This window comes from Eulemur rufifrons, chromosome 19 (genome assembly GCF_041146395.1).
Source record: "Eulemur rufifrons isolate Redbay chromosome 19, OSU_ERuf_1, whole genome shotgun sequence".
NCBI classification, from domain to species: domain Eukaryota; kingdom Metazoa; phylum Chordata; class Mammalia; order Primates; family Lemuridae; genus Eulemur; species Eulemur rufifrons.
The window spans coordinates 87,471,424-87,493,192 of NC_091001.1; the positions used below are offsets into that span (position 1 = coordinate 87,471,424).

The window sequence follows — 21,769 nt, forward strand, 5'->3', positions numbered from 1 at the left end:
TTCAGGACACTGGTTAGTATTGCACTGAAAAAGGCTACATGCTTTTTTACATACTAAAAAAATACTTGTACATATCAAGGGAGGAACACAATCCTCCACTTCATCAGCATTTCTAGCACACAAAACTAATTTGAGCTGGAATGCTCTTTACTAGTAGAGAATCGTGGTAAATACTATGTTATTCTAAATAGGAAAAGCATTTTATCTCTTCACTTTAGCCTTTATTGAAAGAATGCTGGCTACACTAAATAATGAGCATCCTTTTGAAGTATTTAGTAACTAGATGTGTTTTGCCTTCCTGGAATCCTCTAGCCTCCCTCTCTGCTTCCCTAACTCCTTAAATATCATTTCTATAAAGGATCCTTCCCTGAAATCCCAGCTGAAATTGGGTCCCGGTAGTATACTCTGTCATCTCACTTTTTGTAGTTTATAATTACCTAGCTATTCATGAGAATGTTTAATGTCTGTCCCACATCACACTGGGTTCTGGAAAGAGTAGTGGCATGTCTGTTTTGGTTACTGCTGTTTAACTCCAGTCTCTCATAGCAGTCCAGTAAACAATAAGTACTCAATAAATATTTATTAAATGAAAATGCTGCTGTTAGAGTTTCTCCTGATTAGAGACCGTTAAAATATGAGATGATGTGTGCATGGGGGAAGGAGAAAGATGGGGAGAGGAAGATAGATCAACTTGTGATACTACGTGAAGTAACCCTCAAGTAAGTCCTGTAATGCCCAGGGCTTTTGTTTTACCTTGTAACAATAGGGCAGACTAGGCTCAAGATGCCTTAAATATCCTGTCTTTTGATTCCATTCAACATTGACAACAGATTATGTAAACTTGTTTGAATGGAATGTGTGACAGATAACTTTGCAAAAGAATATTTGAGATGTTCCATATAAACATATTCTTGCCAATTAGAAATGATTGAGCCTCTCATAGCTGTTAGAAACATATACAATGGATATATAATTTATAAATTAATAAGATGTACTGTTTCAGTTTTCTAATTGAAGCATAAAGACAAAATTAAGCAACATTCCAAGGTTCTTGTAAGTTAGAGTTATTAAATTTCTTTTAATATTTAGTCTTAATATTTTGTACCCTACATTGTGTTGCATCTTACAGAGCAAATCAGGGGTCTACAGACAAAACAAGGAGAGGGAAAACAGATGGGATGAGTGGGCAGAAGCTAATATCATAGCTCCTTAGTTTCTTCTATTTATGTTCATGCTGAAAATAATTTTTATACGAAATTATATATTATAAATAGTTAACATTAGTTGTGGTAAATTAGTCAATTGTATTAGACAGTTGCTGTTATTTGGCTAATATTACTAGGTATAATAAAGTGGAAATTAACTGTGAAGACAGCCATTAAAATAAATTATTGTATAACACAGTGGTATCTTATATTTTGAAGTAGTTAACTGGTATACAGTGTTATTCATAGATATTTTACTACTTTATTGTGATAAATATCTACTCAGTCAGATATGTTATAGAGCTAATTACCTTATGAGACAACCTGTTGTTAGATTTTTGGATGTGGAATAAAATAGAAAGGACATGGGCTTTGGAGTCAGGGAAACTTTAGTTTGGATCTCATTTCCATCACTTATTAGCTGTATTTAACAACTTCTTGAAACTCTGGGTCCTTTTCTGTAAAACGGAGTTAAACAGATCTCCTGGTATTTTTCCAAGGATTTAATGAAGTATCATGTCTCACTTGCAGTGTTTAGCATAAAGTAGGGACTTAATTGCTAATTCCTTCAACTAACTACTATGAAAATTACTAAAACTTACTGAGCACTTACTGTGAGCCAGGTACTGATATAGGTATTTCATATGTAGTAGCTCAGTCCTTACAACCTGTCAATAAGTAGTGATGTCCTCTTTATTTTACATCTTCCTTCTGCAGTGATACTGAATAAAACCAATTCTTCTGTTAACACCTCTTCAGATATTTAAAAATGACTTATTCTATGTGGATTTGTTAAGCATATTTTTGTCATGTGACAGTTTTTCCCTTTATCTGGAAGCATGATTTTTTTTAAATGAATATATTAATGGCTCTGAAAATGTGGACCAGAGAAATAAGCAATAGTGATACAGACTGACTAGCAAGGACTATACAGATCAATGCTGTTATGTCCTCAGTGTCCTGGAGCATTAGGTTTGCATTAGCTCTTTTAGTCACCCATTATATTAGCAGTTGGTATTAAACTCTTGGGTTGATAACCCCTTCTCATATGAACAGCTTCCGAGTTAGCATTTCCCCGTTTCTGTAATGCATATTTAACTTTTTGAAACTAAATGCAAAGCTTTACACTTCTCCTTAATTTTCACTTTAATTTTAGCTTTTTTCTCCCAGGTTTGTTCAACCTGAGAATTTTATAAACATGTCTTCTGTGTCTTTATTATCTCATAAATAATGAAAAATAGGGCTAAAGACAGAGCTCCACTCCCCTAAAGACTTTCCTCATCTAAATTGACTTAGAGCAGCAAATTTACCTAACTACACTAACATCCAACTGACACTCAAGAAACATATTTACAAAGATAGTATGGAAAACCATCTTGAATACTATTTTTGTCAGAATACACTATCTTTTTTTTCTGTCTTTGTTAATTGTGTGATCTTGGGCAAGTACTTTAATCTGTAAACCTGTTTTCTAAACTATAAAATGGGTTGTTGTGAAGATTAAGTGAGATAATACATATAAAGTGCTTAGAATAATGTCTGGCAGATAATAAGAGCTCAATAAATGTAAACTATTATTATTATTTCCTCCATCTAAGACTGTGGGCCCCGATCCCTGGGGCCACAGACCTGTCCTCGGCCTGTTATGTTAGCTCAGCAAGAGGTGAGCAGCAGGCCAGTGAGGCTTCATCTGTATTTACAGCCACACCCCATTGCTCACATCACCACCTGAGCTCCGCCTGCGTCACCCCCCTGGAGCCCCCGATCCATGGAAAAATTGTTTTCCATGAAACTAGTCCCTGGTGCCAAAAAGGTTGGGGACCACTGATCTAAGAAGTCTAATAGTCATTATTTTCTAAGATGTAAACGTGGTTGATTTGACATTACTTGTTTTGTTTAAATTCATGCTAACATCTATCTAGTGATCATCATGTTCTTCTCTAGTTATTCACAAACCATTTGCTTCATAATTAAATTTTCTGTAATTTCTGAAATTTGCTTTCCCGCTTCTCCAGCCCTCAGGACTTGAAGCAACTCTACCCATATTCTGTCTTTCTGAGCTCTTTCTTCAAGATTATGGGAATCAGCTTTGTGATTACACTTGCTGATTGCTTTAGTAGTATGGAATGGATTTCATCTGGCCCCAAGAGACTCAGACTGGCCTAAAGTTGTTTTAGTCTCTTACTCATCAGCCTCAGGTTTCAGTTCTCAATGTTTTTCTGCAGCTTTAGTTTAAAAGCTGTTGGAGAAGATAAGCAAAATACAGGTTGAGGAATCTATGTGATCTCTCAACCTTAGCAACATCCTCTGAGCAGTGATTCTCTCAGTTCCTTGTTCTGTTCGAGAAATAGTTTGTTATTGTGGAGAGAGCATTGGGTAAGAAAGCAAGAAACCTGGGTTCTAATTCCCACTCCACCTCTTAATAGCCGTGTGATATTGAGCAAGTTATTTTATCACCTTGTGCTTCAATTTTCTCATCTGTAAAACTGATATTTGCACTGTCAACTTTCAAAGAAGTATCATGAGATAAAGTATGTAAAACATTTATGAACTATGACGTGTTGTACAATATAAGATGTAATAGTATTTATTTGAATGTAGCTATGAAAGCTTTTATCTTTAAGCAGTGTTTTTCTAAGTCTCAATTTTTTTTGAGCTTTCTCATTATTTATACTATATCTTTATGTTTTTGTTCTTCTGTCATGTTCATCCTTTTTTAGCCCCATTAACTACTCTGCAGAGAGTCACTCTGCAGCCACAGTGGATGCTTCACTCTTTCATCATTGGAATTGTTTATGGTTATATAAATGGAAGTTAGAAGGATCCATCTCTAGTGAGCCATTTCACTTGTTCATGCGGAATTATCCCTTTTTCTTTTTTTACTTTTTGAATTGTGCTTTTCTAAAAACTATGATACATGGTTAACTGTACCTAGTGTTTTCTTTCTTACTGTTAGAAATCCCTATGGTTTATGGCTGTACCACCCTGAACATGCCTGATCTTGTCTGATCTAGGACACTTAAGCAGGATTGGGCCTGGTTAGTACTTGGATGGGAGATCCCTTATGATGAGATCACTTTCTCCCATGTTCCTGTCATAAGTATGTCAGCTTTCACACTTTGTTGGTCATGTAACTGTTCAGTATATCCCCTCTTGCTTCCTTAGGAATTTTCAACAAAACAAGTCAGCAGTTGTATTGTGACAGAATTAGGCTTTTAATATAAAAAAAGAATACTCTTAAATTATCTTTATTAGGAATGTATTGTACATCTTTTGTATGGCTGGGTGATAGGTATTTTATGTATATTTTATGTCTATGACAATGTCAGTTTTACTCTTTTTTGTCCTGTCATAGCTCAGTTGTATAATTGTAGAATAAAAGTGTTTGATATTCATCAATTAAAAATAAAATAAAACAGATTTTTTTTAAAAAAAGTTTTTAATCTTCAAGTGTCAGATATTACTGAGGAGTGCCAGTTTTTTTTTTGTTTTTTTTTGAGCAGGAGACTGTCCCTGAAATTATTCCTTCGGTAAAAAATGGTTCTGATAACTAGGCAAAAAATGGCTACTTACTAGGATTTATTAGTGAATTATAAACACATGGCCGAAAATTATCATTTAAAAAAATTACAGGTAATCTGACATTTTTAAATTAATTTCAAATAAATGTAAAATATTAAAAACCTTTTTAAAAATTTCTTCTAGGCTGACTGCATTTCAGAAAGCATCAACTTTTCTCGATGGACCTATTCATCAAGTGAAATATACCAGTACTGTTTTAAGAGGCTTTGTACTTCGTCATAGACAAGTTCTTCCCTCCCCTCCAATGAAAATGAGGACATTTGAGAAGTGATTTAAGGTGTGGACATTTGAGAAGGTGTCCCATCAAATCGGTGAACCAAAGGATAAGTACTGAATAGATTAATCCAAAGCACTATTTTGTAAACCAGGAGGATTTCATCTTGACAGAAAAGCAACTTTCGTTCAATATGTATTTTTCTGGGGTTAAGAGAGACAAGAACAGACTTAAAAAAGATGAAGATGTTTAGTAAATAATCAATGTCAACTCTATTCTGATTAGGATAACTCAGTAATGTTAAATACAAATCTGTCGTCGTGGTCCTAGAAATAAGATACCTTTTTGATGGGACTGGTATTAAGAGAAGTAGCACCTTTTCTGCATTCAACTCAGTGATAAAACTTGTAATCATCGGCATGAGTGGCTTAGAAGAGGAAATAAAGAAGCTTTCAACTAAATCCAAAAGTGTAGTCATTTTTTTTTTTGCTGTTATTTTAAAAACCTCTTCATAATCACTTTCAAAGAATTGACAACTGTTTTAAAAGATTAAAGAAAGGCAGATGTCTGCAAATAATTCCCCTCCATCAGCCCAGAAGTCTGTATTACCTGCAGCTATTCCTGCTGTGCTTCCAACTGCTTCTCCATGTTCAAGTCCTAAGACAGGACTCTCTGCCCGACTCTCTAATGGAAGCTTCAGTGCACCATCACTCACCAACTCCAGAGGCTCAGTGCATACAGTTTCATTTCTACTGCAGATTGGCCTCACACGGGAGAGTGTTACCATTGAAGCCCAGGAACTGTCTTTATCTGCTGTCAAAGACCTTGTGTGCTCCATTGTTTATCAAAAGGTACTGTGCATGCTATTCGTGTCCATAGTTTTTCTAGATGATGTTACTGTTGCTTCTCAGTTATATATGCAACGAGTTAACACATATGGATCCGTCAATTCTGAGCATTTTTGGAAGGGTCCTAATAGACTATGAGCTGAAAGTCTGGAATATCAGTCTAACTAATTGGAACCTATATCCCAGATTTAAAAGACCACTATTCTTTTGTCTCTTAAGAACAGGAAAATCAGTACAAAGTCAAGGAGGCATAGGAAATCTCATTTGTTTTCAGAGAAAACAGGAGGTGGAAAGCACAAGGCATTCAGGTGGCATGGGGGGCATACCAGCGGCCAAGTCCCAGGTCCACACCTTGTTTTTTCTACGTGCTCTGTGTTTTGCCCTCTGTGTTTTGTTTTGTTTTGTTTTTTACCCTTTTCCTTCTCTTTAGAGCCTGATTATTTTTCAGATAACCTGTTAATAAAAGATTTCAAACACAGGTCTGTCGTAACTTAAAAGCTTATACACTCTTCTGTGCAATCTGTGCTGCCTTCACTGTGCCAATGAAAAGTTTCACACTTGATTTTTCTAAGAGTGAACACGGTATTTGCACAACAAAAGATGTTCAGATCTGTTTTGGAAAGTTTAAATATGGCAACTGAGTGTGAGATAAAGTAGGGAGATCAGATTGGAGGCCATCATAATGAAGACCTGAACTGAGGCAGTTGGAAAGTGATGACATATTTGAAGGGTATTGGAAAAGTACAATTGTTAAAACTTGATACCCTGTTGAATATAAAGGAAGAGTAAAGGGCGAAAGACAGCCAACCTGAGTGACTGGATGGGTGGCAATGCTGGTGACCAAGATAGGAAAACCAGAAGGAAAAGTAAGGCTTTTTCTGGTAGAGATAATGTGATTGACTTATATTAAACTTTAATAAAATATAGGTCCTATGTTCTGGAGATTTAGGAGGGTCAACGAAGTGTTCTTTCACTTAGCTTTTGCATAAGGATGTACCTTGGGGCTCTTGTGTTTTGCTTGACTCTTGCAATGGAATCATTATTTCTTAAGATGAACCCTCCCAATTCTTTCTCTGGTGTCTTCTGCTCTTGTTGAGTAGAGTGTTCTGGAAATGTCAGTTAGGTCAATTGCTTGATAGTGTTAAGATCTTCTATATCTTTATGATTTCTTTCTATATGCTCTATCATTTATGGAGAAAAGAGTATTGAAATCTCAACAATGATTCTAGATTTTTTGATTTTTTTCAGTTTTATCAAATTTTGTTTCATATTTTTTGAAGCTGTGTTACCATTTACAAGCACATTTAGTATTTTTTTATAGCCTTTGATATAATGATCCCTTCTTTAATGTAACTTTTCTTCTTTATCTCTGGTAATACCTGTTCTGATGTTATAGATGCTCCTAGACTTATGGTGAGTTTATGTCCTGATAAGCCCATGGTTAAGTTGAAAATATGGTAAGTCAAAAGTGCATTTTAACTTATGATATTTTCAATTTACAGTGGGTTTATTCAAACATTGTAAGCTGAGTGTACTGAATGGGTATCACTTTTATACCATTGTAAAATCAGAAAATCATAAGTCAAAAATCATAAGCCAGGCACTGTCTGTATTTTGGTACTAATATAATTATTCCTACTTTTTAAAAAAAAATTAGTGTTCGCATTGCAATATCTTTTCACATGCTTTACTTATAACCTTTCTGTGTCTTCATATGTAAAGTAGGATTTTTGTAGACTGCATATAGTTGGGTCATGCTTTCAGTCTGTCAACTTTTGCTTTTCAAGTGTTTAGACCATTTATATTTAATATAATTTTCAACATATATGCATTTAAATATATTTTTTGCTATTTTCTGTTTGTCCCTTTTGTTCTTAGGTCCTGTTTTTCTTTTTTTCTGCCTTCTTTTGAATTGAGTATGTCATATAATTCCATTTTATCTCCACTGCTGGTTTTTTTACATTCTTTAAAAATTTCTTTTAGCAGTTACTCTAATGCAGGGGTCAGCAGTGTACATCCATAGGCCAAATCTGGCCCACCACCTGTTTTTGTAAATAGAGTTTTATTGGAACACAGCATGCTTATTCATTTATATCTTGTCTATGGCTGCTTTCATTATGGCAGCAGAGTTGAATAGCTGTGGCAGATACCATATGGCTCACCAAGCCTGAAATATTACTATCTGGCCTTATACAGAAAATGTTTGCAAACCCCTGCATCTTTAACTTATCATAGAGCATCTTCAAACAGTTTCATACCACTTTATGTATAATGTAAGGTGTGCCTTAAAATGGTATGTTTCTATTTTCTTCCTATTGTCATTTGTGCTATGTTGTCATACATTTTATTTCTACATATAATCAATTCTCATTATTTACAGTAGTTATATTCTATAAAGTCACTGTGAACACTGAATTAGCAAATAGTGAACCATTGCTCCTAATGGGAATACAGGATTAGGTTTCTACAAACTTTTGGTCACAACATTTTCATCAGCCAATAAATACATACCCTGGTTTTATGCGTATTTCTGTTTAAAGACACCTTATTTAATATATATAGTTGATTCATTAACATTGTACTGACAACCAGCAGCCCTATAACTCATGCCTGAATGAAGTTTATTTAACATATTTACTCCGTAAGGCACATCACAGACTTCCTGCACTGAGGAACATTCAGCACATGCTTGGGAGCCATTTTAGAGGAATCACTAACAAAAAACAGAAAATGTGGCGCTTAATAGACCATGAAAAGGACACTTTTTTATATTGTAAGAGCTGAAACAAGAAAGCAGAGCTGAAACAGAAGATTTCCATTAGAAGTATACATAATAGTGCAATGGAAAAGCTATATTTGCCTCTGAGTTGTGCCATGACAACTAATGTATTGTTTTAAGATTTTTTTCAATCCCAGCCTACTCTTGGAAATAGGTTGAAGGAGTGTGAACCAAGCTCCTTGTCAAGTTTTTCCATGATTCAGTAATTTTTTATAAAATAATAACTTGTTACAATCAAATGAACAAGTTAATACATATACCTGGACAAATGCAGACTTTATTTTAATGTTTTTGTCTATTTTTTCCTATAAATATCCAATCTACTTTTAAATAACCCACAAGATTTTCTGATGACCCTATCATTGAACATTTCCTGATTACCAGCTTTTTAAAAATTAGAAGCAAAATGTTCAAAGTTTATTTTGTCATATTCATGAAAAAAATGGCTTAATTTTAAAAAATATTTTACCACAGGCCACGTGTTGTAAAGGATCAGGATTCATAAATATTTATAAATTCCATGCCTGTAGTTGCAAGGTCATGTGCAACTTAAATATGACTTGATTCATAACAGTGGTTTGCAACCCAGGCTGCACCAGAGAATAACATCTAGGAGCTTAAACAGGTCCTTCTCTAACCTACATATTATATTAAGTCAGGATCTCCTGGAGGGGAGACTCTTTAAGCGCTCTATGTATGATTCTAATGAGCAGCCAGAATTTAGAACCTCTATTCTAATGGAAATCAGTAAGCTTAAGGATCAGGTAAATAATAATCTGAAGATACGTTTTTTGAAATACTTAAATTTTATATTTTGTTTTATAACATGCCATCGCATTATTTTCCACATACTGATAATATAATAATGTATTTTATAATATATAATTCAAAATTTCAGTGAGGCCTACATATGATTGATTATAGGTTACTATGATAGTTGAAAATTCCATTAATAGAGGGAAAATAAATGCTAGTGATTTTTTTTCTACTTGGCAGTTTGCAGAGAGCTAAATAGTGTGATACAATTATACCTTACCGGGGTGCCATTATCTGTTATGGCTTTGCTTCAGTTGAACAAATATTTACGGTATACTTACTCTTTTCAGTCACAGTGCCAGATGACTGTGGAGGCTCCCAAGATGAAAAAAAGACAAATTCCCTGTCCCTGTGTTTTATGCTCTAGAAAGGGAGGAAATGACCAAATGTCAAATTACTGTAATATAAGGTAGATTATGACAAGTCCTGAAATAAAGGTATAAAATGGTAAAATGAGTCAAAGGAAGGAGAACTACCAGCTTGTTAGGGGGAGTTATGAAAGCTTAGGTTTTAAACCATACTTTTTGCTTTTGCCATCACCAACTGTAGTACTTCACCTGGGGAAATAAACCCCAGCAGCTGGTACAATGCCTTGTTACTACTTTCTGATAGCTTCTAGCGTGGATAATACAAGATGCCTTTAACATCCTCAGTAGTCAATGAGAGCAGAAACCAGTCTATTTATGCACATATATACTCTTTTGCATGGTCAAATGAATAAAGTTTTGTGATTCTGCTTCCTAGTAATACTCTAAATTTTATGTGAGCTAGACCTAGTTATTCAAGAAATTCATGGTGATCTCTGCCTTTCTCACTCTTGTAATTACACAAACATTTGTAGTTAGTAGCAATGAGCAGGTGACAGAAATATGTGATTGCTTATGTAAGGTATTATTGCAAGTTTACTTGCAAAATATGCTGATGATTCACAATGGCATATCTCCGGTCCAGATTCCTTTTCTAAGCTTCAAACATGCCACATTATGTCATTAATTAGCTCTTTGTGCCTGCTGTTTCTCTGCTTGTAACACCCTTTCTCTGCCACATCCAATTCTTAGACCTCTAGCAAGTCTTTTTCTGTGCAGGTGGTAGCTTCCTATTCAACCTGTTGTAGTGTAGTATTTCATCATGCTGATTGTAATTGTTCGTTTACTTGAATGTATCTACCATAAAACTGTAAGTTCTATGAGGCCAGATATGGCCACCGTAGGTGCTCAACAAATACCTCTTGGTTGACTAAATCAGTGTAGTATTGTTAAAAACACGAGTTTTGGGTTAGTCAAACTAGAGTTCATTTCTACCGCTCACTAGATGTGTAATCTTGGTTTCTTATCTGAAAAATGAGGTTAAAGATAGTAGTCATCTCTCATGGTTTTGTGTGTGTATGTGTGTGTACATATATATGTGTATTAAATGTTTAGTCTAGTACCCAGCACATAGTAATCAGTAAATGTTATCAGTAATATTATTTATTAATCTGATCTTTTTCTGAAAAGAAAAAAAAACTTTAACCACTATACTTTGAAATCTCTCCCTGTTAAAAATTGGTTAGAATTAATCAGTGGTGACCTGGAAATAACTGAAAGCTACTACCAGTTAAATTTATGTTAACTTTAAGATTGTGCTTTATGAAATATACATATATGTCAAAATCTATTTTCTACTGTGTAGAAGACAACTAACTGATTCCTTTCTTGATCTGAATGAATATTCACAATTTTCTATTAGCTTTACTAATTCTTCTATTGGTACAGAAAATTAGGATAATGGTATATTAGTTCTGTGATTTATTCAATCTTCTGTTCTTGGACTGCATGTGAAACCTGTGATTTCTGCATTATAACAATCCAGTATGGCCAGGCTCAGTGGCTTATACCAATAATCCTAGTACTTTGGGAGGTGGAGGCAGAAGGATCTCTTGAGACCAGGAGTTCAAGACCAGCCTAGACAACATAGTGAGACCCTGTCTCTAAAAAAGTGAGAGAAATTAGCCAGGCGTGGTGGCATGTGCCTATAGGCTCAGCTACAAGTATATTATATTCCTCAGGGCATAATGTATTTCTTTAGGTTAATGATGATTACATGTGTGACTTCAGAATCATACAATTTTGAGGTTAACTGATTTATCTGGTCATTTAATTACTATTGTTGAGCAGTAAGTGAGTAAGCCTGCTTCTTTGTGTTTCTATACCCTTAGGCTGTTACATCTAATATAATGGAATTGAGATATTTCTGCACTGTATACACATGCACAAGTATTAAACTGCCATAAAGAGCATATTGAGCAACCATAAAGAGATAGGGACAGTTAAATGAAACTACATACAATCTTTTCATATCACGAGAGGGACAGAAAAACTAACCAAGAGTACATAGATATCTCCATTAGGAAAAAAATGGCTATGAGTATTGAGTGATAATTACCTTAAGAAATGGATAAATCCAAATATAAACATAATTTAAAATTTTTGAAATATTTTTAAAGACTTTGTGAAATGAATGTGTTTTATCATGTTCCTGAAAAAGGAATGCTGATAATGAGAAGTATTTTTACTTCTCAAATTAAATTTTTTTCTATTAAAGATTTATTTTACCCAGGGTAAAATTCTTTTTACCCTGACAATGTTATTCTAAAGTTTATCTGGGAGAAATACAAGTAGTAAAGAGCATTTATTTTAAAATCTGAAAAATAAGAGAGAAAAGGGAAAGAAAGAAAGGTATAATAATTGAAATTATATACTACTTAAACAGGAATAGACAGGCCCAACGTACATTTTAGGTATATTCCATAGCAGGTATGAGAAATACAACAAAAAGGAATTATTTTTCAAAAAATGGAGTTTAGAAAACCAAATTTAAACCATTGAAGGGAAATTAACATAGACCTTCACTTAATACCTGACACCATGATAAATTTCAGAGTGAAAAAAAAGTTAACGTGAAATCTCAAAGGAAAATTAGTATAAAATGGAATTGACTATCAAATTTCTAGACAGTGGGATAACTCACTTTTACATCAATAAAAGGAAACACAAGGGAAAAGAACAGTTTATAGATTTTATTCAGAATTGTATATATATATATAAAAATTACAAAAATAAGATTGGAGAAATGACAAGTATTGTATAAGGTCAATGTCTTCACTCTATAATAAGAGCTCATCTATTGGTAAGAAAAATACTATGATCTCAAATATGTAGTCAAATGATCTAAAATATATTTTCCAAAAAGGTTAAATAAATTACCAAACATGGAAAAGTGTTCAAAATAGTAGTTTTAAAGTAAATACAGATTAGGTATTATGTGTTCAATTAGAGGAAAATGAAATTGGTATTCCCAGTATAGGGGAAACTTTGGTAAAATTTCATAGAAATAAAGAAGTGAGTGATTTGAGGCTTATCATTTTAAAATTGGATCAAATTCTAATAAGGATAATATAAAACATATACACTGAATTTTTTTTCTCAAGAAAATATCTCTTCAACCAACAGATCATTTATAGTTGGGCTTTGCTTAAAACTTGGATATAAGCAAAAGTGATCACTGTTTGAATTTCATCCAATTTTATTATGCATCCCAAGGGTGAAGTAGGGTGGAGTTTCTTTTGTTGTTATTAGCATAAGCAAAAATTTATCTTCCTTCTTTTGAAGCTTTGAAACCCTTCCAACATTTATGATACATTGAGATTGGTGCTATCTAATTCATCTTTCTATTCTCGGAAATACAGTAGACTTTTCGTTAAAGGCACATTCTGCCTGCTCTTAATACTAAAAACATGATACTGCAAATCTGTGGTGGTAATTGCTTTCATTGATGAAAGGATTTATAGTTGTCAGAGCTGAAAAGAGAAAGAAATGAGCAGATAAGCACCAGTATTCTTTTCTATCTTGTTTCAGTATCTGTGTGTATCAGTACCTTAGTTGTGCCCTACCTGATGCCACTAGTTTAGCTTGTCCACTATTTAGTTTGCAGTGCTCTTCTTGAGATTGTACAAAAGGCCAGGTTCTTCTAGAATGCAGAAATTCTCAAAGTTACTCACTTCTTGGGGATACCAGTGAACTTTTTCCTTATTCCACATAAGAATGTGGATTAGGACTTTTATTAGCAAATATTAAAATCTCAGTTTCTAATTTTAATCTATAAAATCAAGTTAAACCAATGGTTCTCAAACAGCAAGATTTTGACCCCCAGGGGACCTTGGCAGTGTCTAGAGATATTTTTGGTTGTCACAACTGGGAAGTGAGCAATGCTACTGACATTTAATGGATAGAGGGCAGGGATACTGCTATAAGAGCCCCCCGTAACAAAACTTTATCTGGCCCAAAATGTTAATAATGCTGAGGTTGAAAATCCCTGAGTTAAACTGATCAGAAATAGAATTTCCGAAGTTTAGAGAAATCTAAAACTTCTCTCTGCTAATACTATTGCAGAGTCTTAGTAAATTAGGGAATATGAATATCTCCTAGATTAAAATCTTATAAATGTGAATTGTAACTTGAGACCTTTTAAATAGGATTTCTAGTTTGAGTTGGGCATTGTTTGTTTTAAGAACATAACACACTTTCCATTAGGAGTATGGATATAGTTAAACAGTGAATGTAAATTGTTAACCTATATGTGTGTTAGATTCCTGTATTTTCGTATTGGTTTATAAAGCAAAATTAACAACAAACAAGATTTCTGCCTTCTAGAGGCTTATAAACTGAGGGAATGTGTTTTTACTGATAAAACCCAAAGAACTAATGTGACTAGCAATTAGGAGAACCCAGAAGGCAGACAAATCTGAGCGGCAGGTAGAACTGGGATTGAGCCAAGCCAAAATTTGCTGATCAGATCACAGCTGGGAGAACACAAGAATCAGATTACAAGTGAGCGAATCAATACGGAGGGAGTAGGCCACAAGCCTTGCCCATCTTACAGTGATTATTCATCCATGAATTCTGAATATTAAAATTACACTAGCTTTGTTACTGGTGTGTTAAAAAAAAGAGTAAGGAAGAGATAGCAGAGTATATTACCCTAGAGCAGAGTTTGGAACCAAGGAGACACACCTGGGGTGTAGATTTTTATTCTACCACTTTCTTGTTTTGTGATGATAGGCCCTTTTCAAGTCACTTAACTTCTAATCCTCAGTTTTCTCATCTGTGAAGCTAGGATCCTATCTACCTCCATAAAAACAATTATGGTGACTAACATTAACTGCCATGTTAGTTGTATTTAACTCACACTAGTTTTGAGCCCGGGCCTCATGAAGCATATGTAACTCACACATCTCTTTACCTTGGGAGCCACAAGAACTATTTTTCAAGTTGCACATTTTTCAAGTTTCTCATGCACAGAAAACAATAAAAAATAACATATTTTTCATTAAATTAGAAAGGATTGTATTGCTTTCAAAGTTTTTATTCTGTTTTTATAATAAAACACTGTGGCCCTAAGGAAAAAAAATTTTTTTGGGGGGGGTGGCAGTCAATGTGTTAAATATGAAGCCCTTATTATAAAGTCTGGTGCATTATTAGTGCTCATTATTTTAAAATCTCTTTGAATCTGGAAAGATCAGTGGTCTTGAAGAGGTCTTAAAATTTTAGTAAATACCAAAGCTTGTAGTATAGTAGGTGGCCTGCCAGCATGCTTACATTGCTTTGCTCTTGCCTTTTGATTTTAATATTTAACATATGACAGACTATAAAAAATAGAGATCAAGTGTTTACCTTACTGAAAACCTGGGATTACATGTTTTAGGAGTTTTGAGAAAATTAAAATAGCTTATATTGAGTGTTTAGTACAATTTCTGATGCAAATTGACTACACTCAAGGAATGTTAGTTCCTCACCTTCTTGCTTTCATATTGTCGAGAGGCTTAGAAGATACCACTGTAATGCTACTGCTACTGTGTTAATTTGTTGAACATAGTAGATGTAATCGAAGTAAGAAAGGAAATTGACAGCAATTCATTTTAAGTTATAATGCTGTTTACCAAAATTGAAATTATTCTGACTAAAGCCAAATGTCTGCTTTTAGCTGATTTAAAACATTTGGTTTTAGTTTTGACCATTTACATGACTAGACCTGAGGACTATTTGCTTATGTAGCTTAATTTAGAAGTGATTTTGGTCTATTCTTTGACCAAATATATTGTCTCTGTAGACATGAATTGGGTGTAATTTTCAGGTTCTGACAAAGTGGAACGAAAACCCCAGCTGTATCTTTTGTTTTCTAGAAACCAGTTGTCATTCTGTGTTGTTTTCTTTACCCCATTCTTTCCACTACAGCTGTGTTGCAATGGCTTGGTGACGTCCTACTCTATTCTGCTCCTACATTTTTTGTCTAGGCAAAACAGGGTTAGGCACCCATTACTTATCTGGAGGCTCTCACAAGAAGAAGAAAAAAAAATTTTTTTAATTCTGCTGGATATTCATTTTAAGAGCTTGGCTAAAATAGAAGGTCCCAGAAAGTTTGAATTAAAGAACTAATAACAAAACAGGAAAAAAATGAAAAAGATTGCTCTAGTTTGTATAAGAAAGGCAGGTGTTACATGAAGCAGCTCTTCTGGTATGTCATATCCAGCAGATTCTGGGTTGGATGTTGATGAAAAGTAAGAATAAATTCAAGTTCACATTGAGTAATTTTCTCAATGACTCATCTAGACTATAGTGCCTTATGTTTGTATATATTATAGAAACAGAGTCATTGAGATTCTTCCCTTCAGTTAAATATTTTCTTTAAAAATGATGTTAAATTAATATTACCTTTGTTTCTAGAGAGTTTATTAGTGCTAAATTATTTGTTCAATGGTCAAGGCATTTTTTTGAGTAAGTGCCTGTTAAGTACTAGGTGCTTGGGGATTCAAGAGGAACGTGAAAAGAGAACATTCTTGCCTTCATGGAGCTTACTTACTATGATCTGGTGTATATTTAAAAAGACTTACTGTGAAAATTTACTTAGCATCAAATTTTAAGATGACTCTAGTATTCAGCATCTCAAATTAGGTGCATATGAAGAAACCTGTGGTGCTGAGAATGTTCTATGTCTTGACCTGGGTGGTGGTGACACAGAATATATTTATGTATAAAGCTATCAAGCTTCTGGCCGGGCGCGGTGGCTCACGCCTGTAATCCTAGCACTCTGGGAGGCCGAGGTGGGCGGATCGTTTGAGCTCAGGAGTTCGAGACCAGCCTGAGCAAGAGCGAGACCCCACCTCTACCAAAAATAGAAAGAAATTATATGGACAGCTAAAAATATATATAGAAAAAATTAGCCGGGCATGGTGGCGCATGCCTGTAGTCCCAGCTACTCGGGAGGCTGAGACAGGAGGATCGCTTAAGCCCAGGAGTTTGAGGTTGCTGTGAGCTAGGCTGACGCCACGGCACTCACTCTAGCCTGGGCAACAGAGTGAGACTCTGTCTCAAAAAAAAAAAAAAAAAAGCTATCAAGCTTCTAGTTAAGATGAGTATACTTTACTCATCTCAAGTAAAAACTTTTTGTAGAAAGTAAATTAATGTTAAAACTGTTTTTGTTGTTGTTTCTCATTGCATTTAAAATAAAACCTGTATCCCTTTAAAAAAAACAGACATACTGATAAGCTATTCCGTTCAGATAATGTTAATTCTGGAGCAATGCATTAAAATGCAAAAGTTGTGTTTGACCAAGGAAAATAACTTGCAAGCTTCCTATATCATCTAACATTTCACTGACAAAATTTTAACAATGTGAACTTTAAACTGTGTTCACCTTAAGAACTCTCAAGATAAGCAATGCTTGAAAGAACCTTGCAGGTAGTGGAACCATTTACTTATAACAAGTGTTAGGTTAAAACCATAATAAGTAACTTTTATCAAATGGTTAGAAAGATAAGATCTCTTTTTTTATTGAAGCCATCTTTAATGCAAAAGCAAAGAACCTGAAGTGAGTAGAGTGCATGAGGGTGGAAATTCAGTAACTTCATGATGAAATTCTGTTACTTTCCCATATGGACTGGGAAGAGACTTCACTTTGCGCTTTACTCGTCCTTACCCCATATCCCCTCAGTAGGGACTGGTAAAAGAAAACTATGCAGCTGCAAAATACATACATAAATAAAAAAGAATAAGAATGTTCTTTGTAAATGGAATGATCTCTAAAATATATTACTGGCTGGGCTTGGTGGCTCATGCCTGTAATCCCAGCACTTAGGGAGGCCGAGGCGGGAGAATTACCCGAGGCCCAGTAGTTCAAGACCATCGTGGGCGACAGAGTAAGACCCTGTCTCTTAAAAAAAAACCAACAGCTATATATATAGATATAGATATACACAAGCAAGGTGCAGAACAGTGTTTATAGTGTGTCACCATTTGTGTAAAATGGAGGAAAGATACATCCATGTTTACTTGGTTATATATAAAATATTTTCAGAAGGATTATGAAAAAACTGGCAGCACTGTTGTCTACAGAGCAGTTAACTGGGCAGCTAGTGTGTAGATTTTGCCTTCTACTCTTTTTTACCTTTCAAAAGAATTTTGAACCATGTGAATAAATTGCCTAATCAAAAATAATTTTTTTTTTTTGAGGCAGGGTCTTACTCTGGTATCATCATAGCTCACTGCAACCTCAAAATCCTGGGCTCAAGCAATCCTCCTGCCTCAGCTTCCCATGTAGCTAGGACTACAGGTGTGCACCATGACGGCCAGCTAATTTTTCTATTTTAAGTGGACACTGGGTCTCGCTCTTGGTCAGGCTGGTCTTGAACTCCTGGCCTCAAGCAATCCCCCTACCTGGGCCTCCCAGAGTCCTAGGATTACAGGCGTGAGCCACCACACCCGGGCTAAAGTTATATTCTAAAAGAGTATATATTATGTCCCAAAGTATACAATAAATATCCATGAATCCATACTGATACATATAAATGATCGAATGAATGAATTAATAAATAAGTGGGGGAAAATAAATCTCCCATTTAGAAGAATTTCAAATAAATACTCAACCTTCAAAAAAGGGAATACAACTTTCCATTCCTTAAGTGGAGTCTGTTCATAATGACTTCCAAAGAGTATGGTATGGAAAGAGGGAAAAACGAATAGCTTTGCAGTGGAGAAACTTGGCAAATACCAACTCAGCCGTCAACAGTGATGTCATGTTGATACCACACCCTTGACATGATGTGATGAGAATGGCATTTTACCTCTGTGGTCTGCCTCTCCAAGCCCCATTACCCCAGTCTAATCATGAGAAAAACATCAGACAGATTCCAATAATGAGGCACCCTATGAGACAGCTGATGAGTGCTCCTCAGAACAGCCAAGATCAAGTCTCAAAAACTGTCACAACCAAAACGGGGCCTACAGGCACTTGACAACTAAAGGTAATGTGATATCTTGGCTGGGATCCTCGAATAGATGAAGGGTATTAGGTAAAAACTAAGGAATCTGATAATGTATAGCTGTTGGGTCATTAATTATAATAAATGTACCATGCTAATAAAAAATAATAATAGAGGAAACTAGGTATGAGGTAGTATATAGGAACTCTGTACTATAGTCTAAATTTTTCTATAAATGTAAAACTACTTTTAAAACTACTTTTAAAAAACAGTATGTATAATAAGTACATTGAATAATATTTAAAAAGTAAATTTAAAATTCAATGTCCATGTCTTATTTCCCAGAGCTGAACCTGGAATGAAAGCCTGAACATCTTCTGTTTGTTTTAAGCCCCACAGGTGGTTCTGATGTGTGGCCAGAGTGGAGACATTGTTTTAGGGATTCATTACTGCTTGAAAACCTAATTTATGAATTTTTCAAAAATCATGATGAATAGTAAATCCCTGTATATTCAATTCATTAACAAGTTGTTTTTTGTTTATTTTCTATAATTGTTCAGACCTTTTAAAATGTGTGTTCTTGGTTTATTTCTGTTTCTTCTTTTTAGGTGTTTACCTTTGATATACTCTTGCCTCAAGACTTCTAATGTTTTTAAAGCTTGACCACAGTATTTACCTGATGTTCGGTGGCAGTATTTAATCTTCTCTTGCTTTTTCAGGCCACGTTTTTGTTATTTTGTTTAGTTCAGACTCTTGTTTTAGATAATTTCTAACTATCTTACCAAACATACATATAAATCATAATTGTGAATAGCAGAGATCTGTTTTTTGCAGGTTAGTTATTATAGTTTTTCCCCGGGAACTCTATAATTTGTCAGTCGTATAGATGGGTACAGTATGAAAACATTCTCTAGCCTAGAAAATGACTTTTTTCTTTATCATCACCCATAGCTTTCCAGCATCTGATATGCAAATGTCTATTTTAAATATTTTTAACAATTCTCATAATTTCTTTACCTGCTTTTGAGTAAGTAAAGAATTTATATTGGCATTATTATTAATTAGGTCATATGTTTATTAAGAAGGTTATTTTATATTTATTTTTTCCAAGCTAAACATTTTAATGTTGTTTTCCTTCTCTCATTGTTGTGTTTATTATTCATTTCTTCAGTTGCCATTATTCAGAACTTCTGCTTTGGTAATCATAGTATTAATAATCCATATGATTACCAAAAATAGTTTCTGGAGAGAAGCGTTCCTTGTTTGTCTCTTTCCATTTATTTGCTATATAATCCAGACTCTTATACCTCTTTCATGACCAATAGCTTCAGCCTTTCTTCAGGAGCTTGCTTTGGTCTCTTCCTGTTCCAGTTCCTCTACACAGTGCTGTCAGTGCATTACCTTTTTGAAATTCAGATTTGATCATGTTACTGCCTTGCTCTGGGACCCTGTGTCCTTGCTTTGGGACGCTATGTCTCTCCCTCTTAGATATAGAAGAATAATATGAACCACTAACATTTATGGATCAGAGTGCTAAAGGTTTTATAGCCGTTGAGTAATTTAATTTTGACAAAAACCCTATAATGCCAGCACTCCCGTAGTCCCCATTTTATAAACAAGAAACTGATGTAGAGAGGTCAAGCAATTTATCTAAGGTGCCATAGTTTGTAGGTAGCAAAGCTGAAGCCAGCTCTGTAAATTCCGGGTTTCCCTGTTAGTGTGGCCCCAATGGGGCCCCGTGTGCATTTTTGCCTTCTTTCTACCCAACTCTCCCCAACCTAATTCTTCAGTTCAAGGCTCCACTTACCTTCTTTAGTTTACCTTGTATTTTCTCAACAACGACACTTTCACTTTCACTTGCATCCTGTGGAAATCCTGCTTCTCTTTTTTACAGTTCTGCTCAAATATCATACTGGATCCTTCTACTCCACCTTCCCAGTTAAAGTTTTTTATTCCCTCTTATTCTAGAATTTTGTTTATATTTCATTTTTGTCATTTGCCTTATACTGCATAATATTTGTTTTTATTTCCACCTTCCTACTAAATTATAAGCTCCTGGAAGATAAGGACTGTTTTATCTTTATAAACTATGGGGCTAATATCTTGCACTTAGCAGACATGCAAGAAACAGGACTTTTTAAAATCAATTTCATTCACACAAAATATTTTATTAGAGTTTTTATTTTTATGAAGCTGGAATGTGGAGTCCTTTTTTTATTAGCTGGTAGTTCAGGTGCCAATTGAGTGCTTGTAATGTGTCCACAGTGACTGAGGACTAAACTTTTAATTTTATGTAATTTCAATTATTTTAAATTTAAATAACTGCATAGGGCTAGTAGCTAACCATATATTTAGACAGTATAGTTCTAGAGAGTGGGTAAGACTGCTTATCTTTCAGGCTAAGAATAGATCAGCAGTAAGTTCAAGATTATATTCTCCATCAGTAACTGAACATAGAAATCCTATATTTCTAAGAGATGTATTTTAAGATAATCAGTGATTATTTATTTGTAAGTTTACTTTTCTGTTTTTGAACTTTAAAATTAACCAGGATGCTTGAGTATGTGGTTCCCCTTTTAGATATTAATAGTTAGAAATTAATAGTGTCAGGTCAAAACATTATGTTTAAAATTTTTTCATAAAATTGAAACATTTACTTATAAAAATAGAAAGCTCTGGGTATACTGATACAGGACTATTTTCCTGCAGTTTCCAGAGTGTGGATTCTTTGGCATGTATGATAAAATTCTTCTCTTTCGTCATGACATGAACTCAGAAAATATTTTGCGGCTGATTACCTCAGCAGATGAAATACATGAAGGAGACCTAGTAGAAGTTGTTCTTTCAGGTAAGTAGCTTCTTTTATTTTTCTTTCTTTTTTGTTCAAAGAGCCTCATTTTCTGTACACTAAAGGTTGTATTCAGTTATTCTTGGTCTTTGTATTATTAGTGCTTACTTCTTTTATCTATAACAATGGCTGCCATATGATTTTTACTTTCAGGAAGGTTATGTCACAGATAAGAACAGAAA

General features: G+C 34.5%; 1 protein-coding gene across 1 annotated transcript in view; it reads left to right on the forward strand.

Annotated features, from left to right (window-relative positions):
* Positions 1-5,564: 5,564 nt before the first annotated feature.
* The window catches only part of PRKD3 (protein kinase D3), a 53,603-nt gene continuing 37,398 nt past the window's right edge, over positions 5,565-21,769 (forward strand). The window contains exons 1-2 of the mRNA XM_069493897.1: positions 5,565-5,852; positions 21,449-21,587. Coding sequence (XP_069349998.1) covers positions 5,565-5,852; positions 21,449-21,587 — 427 coding nt within the window. The remainder of the gene's footprint in view (positions 5,853-21,448; positions 21,588-21,769) is intronic.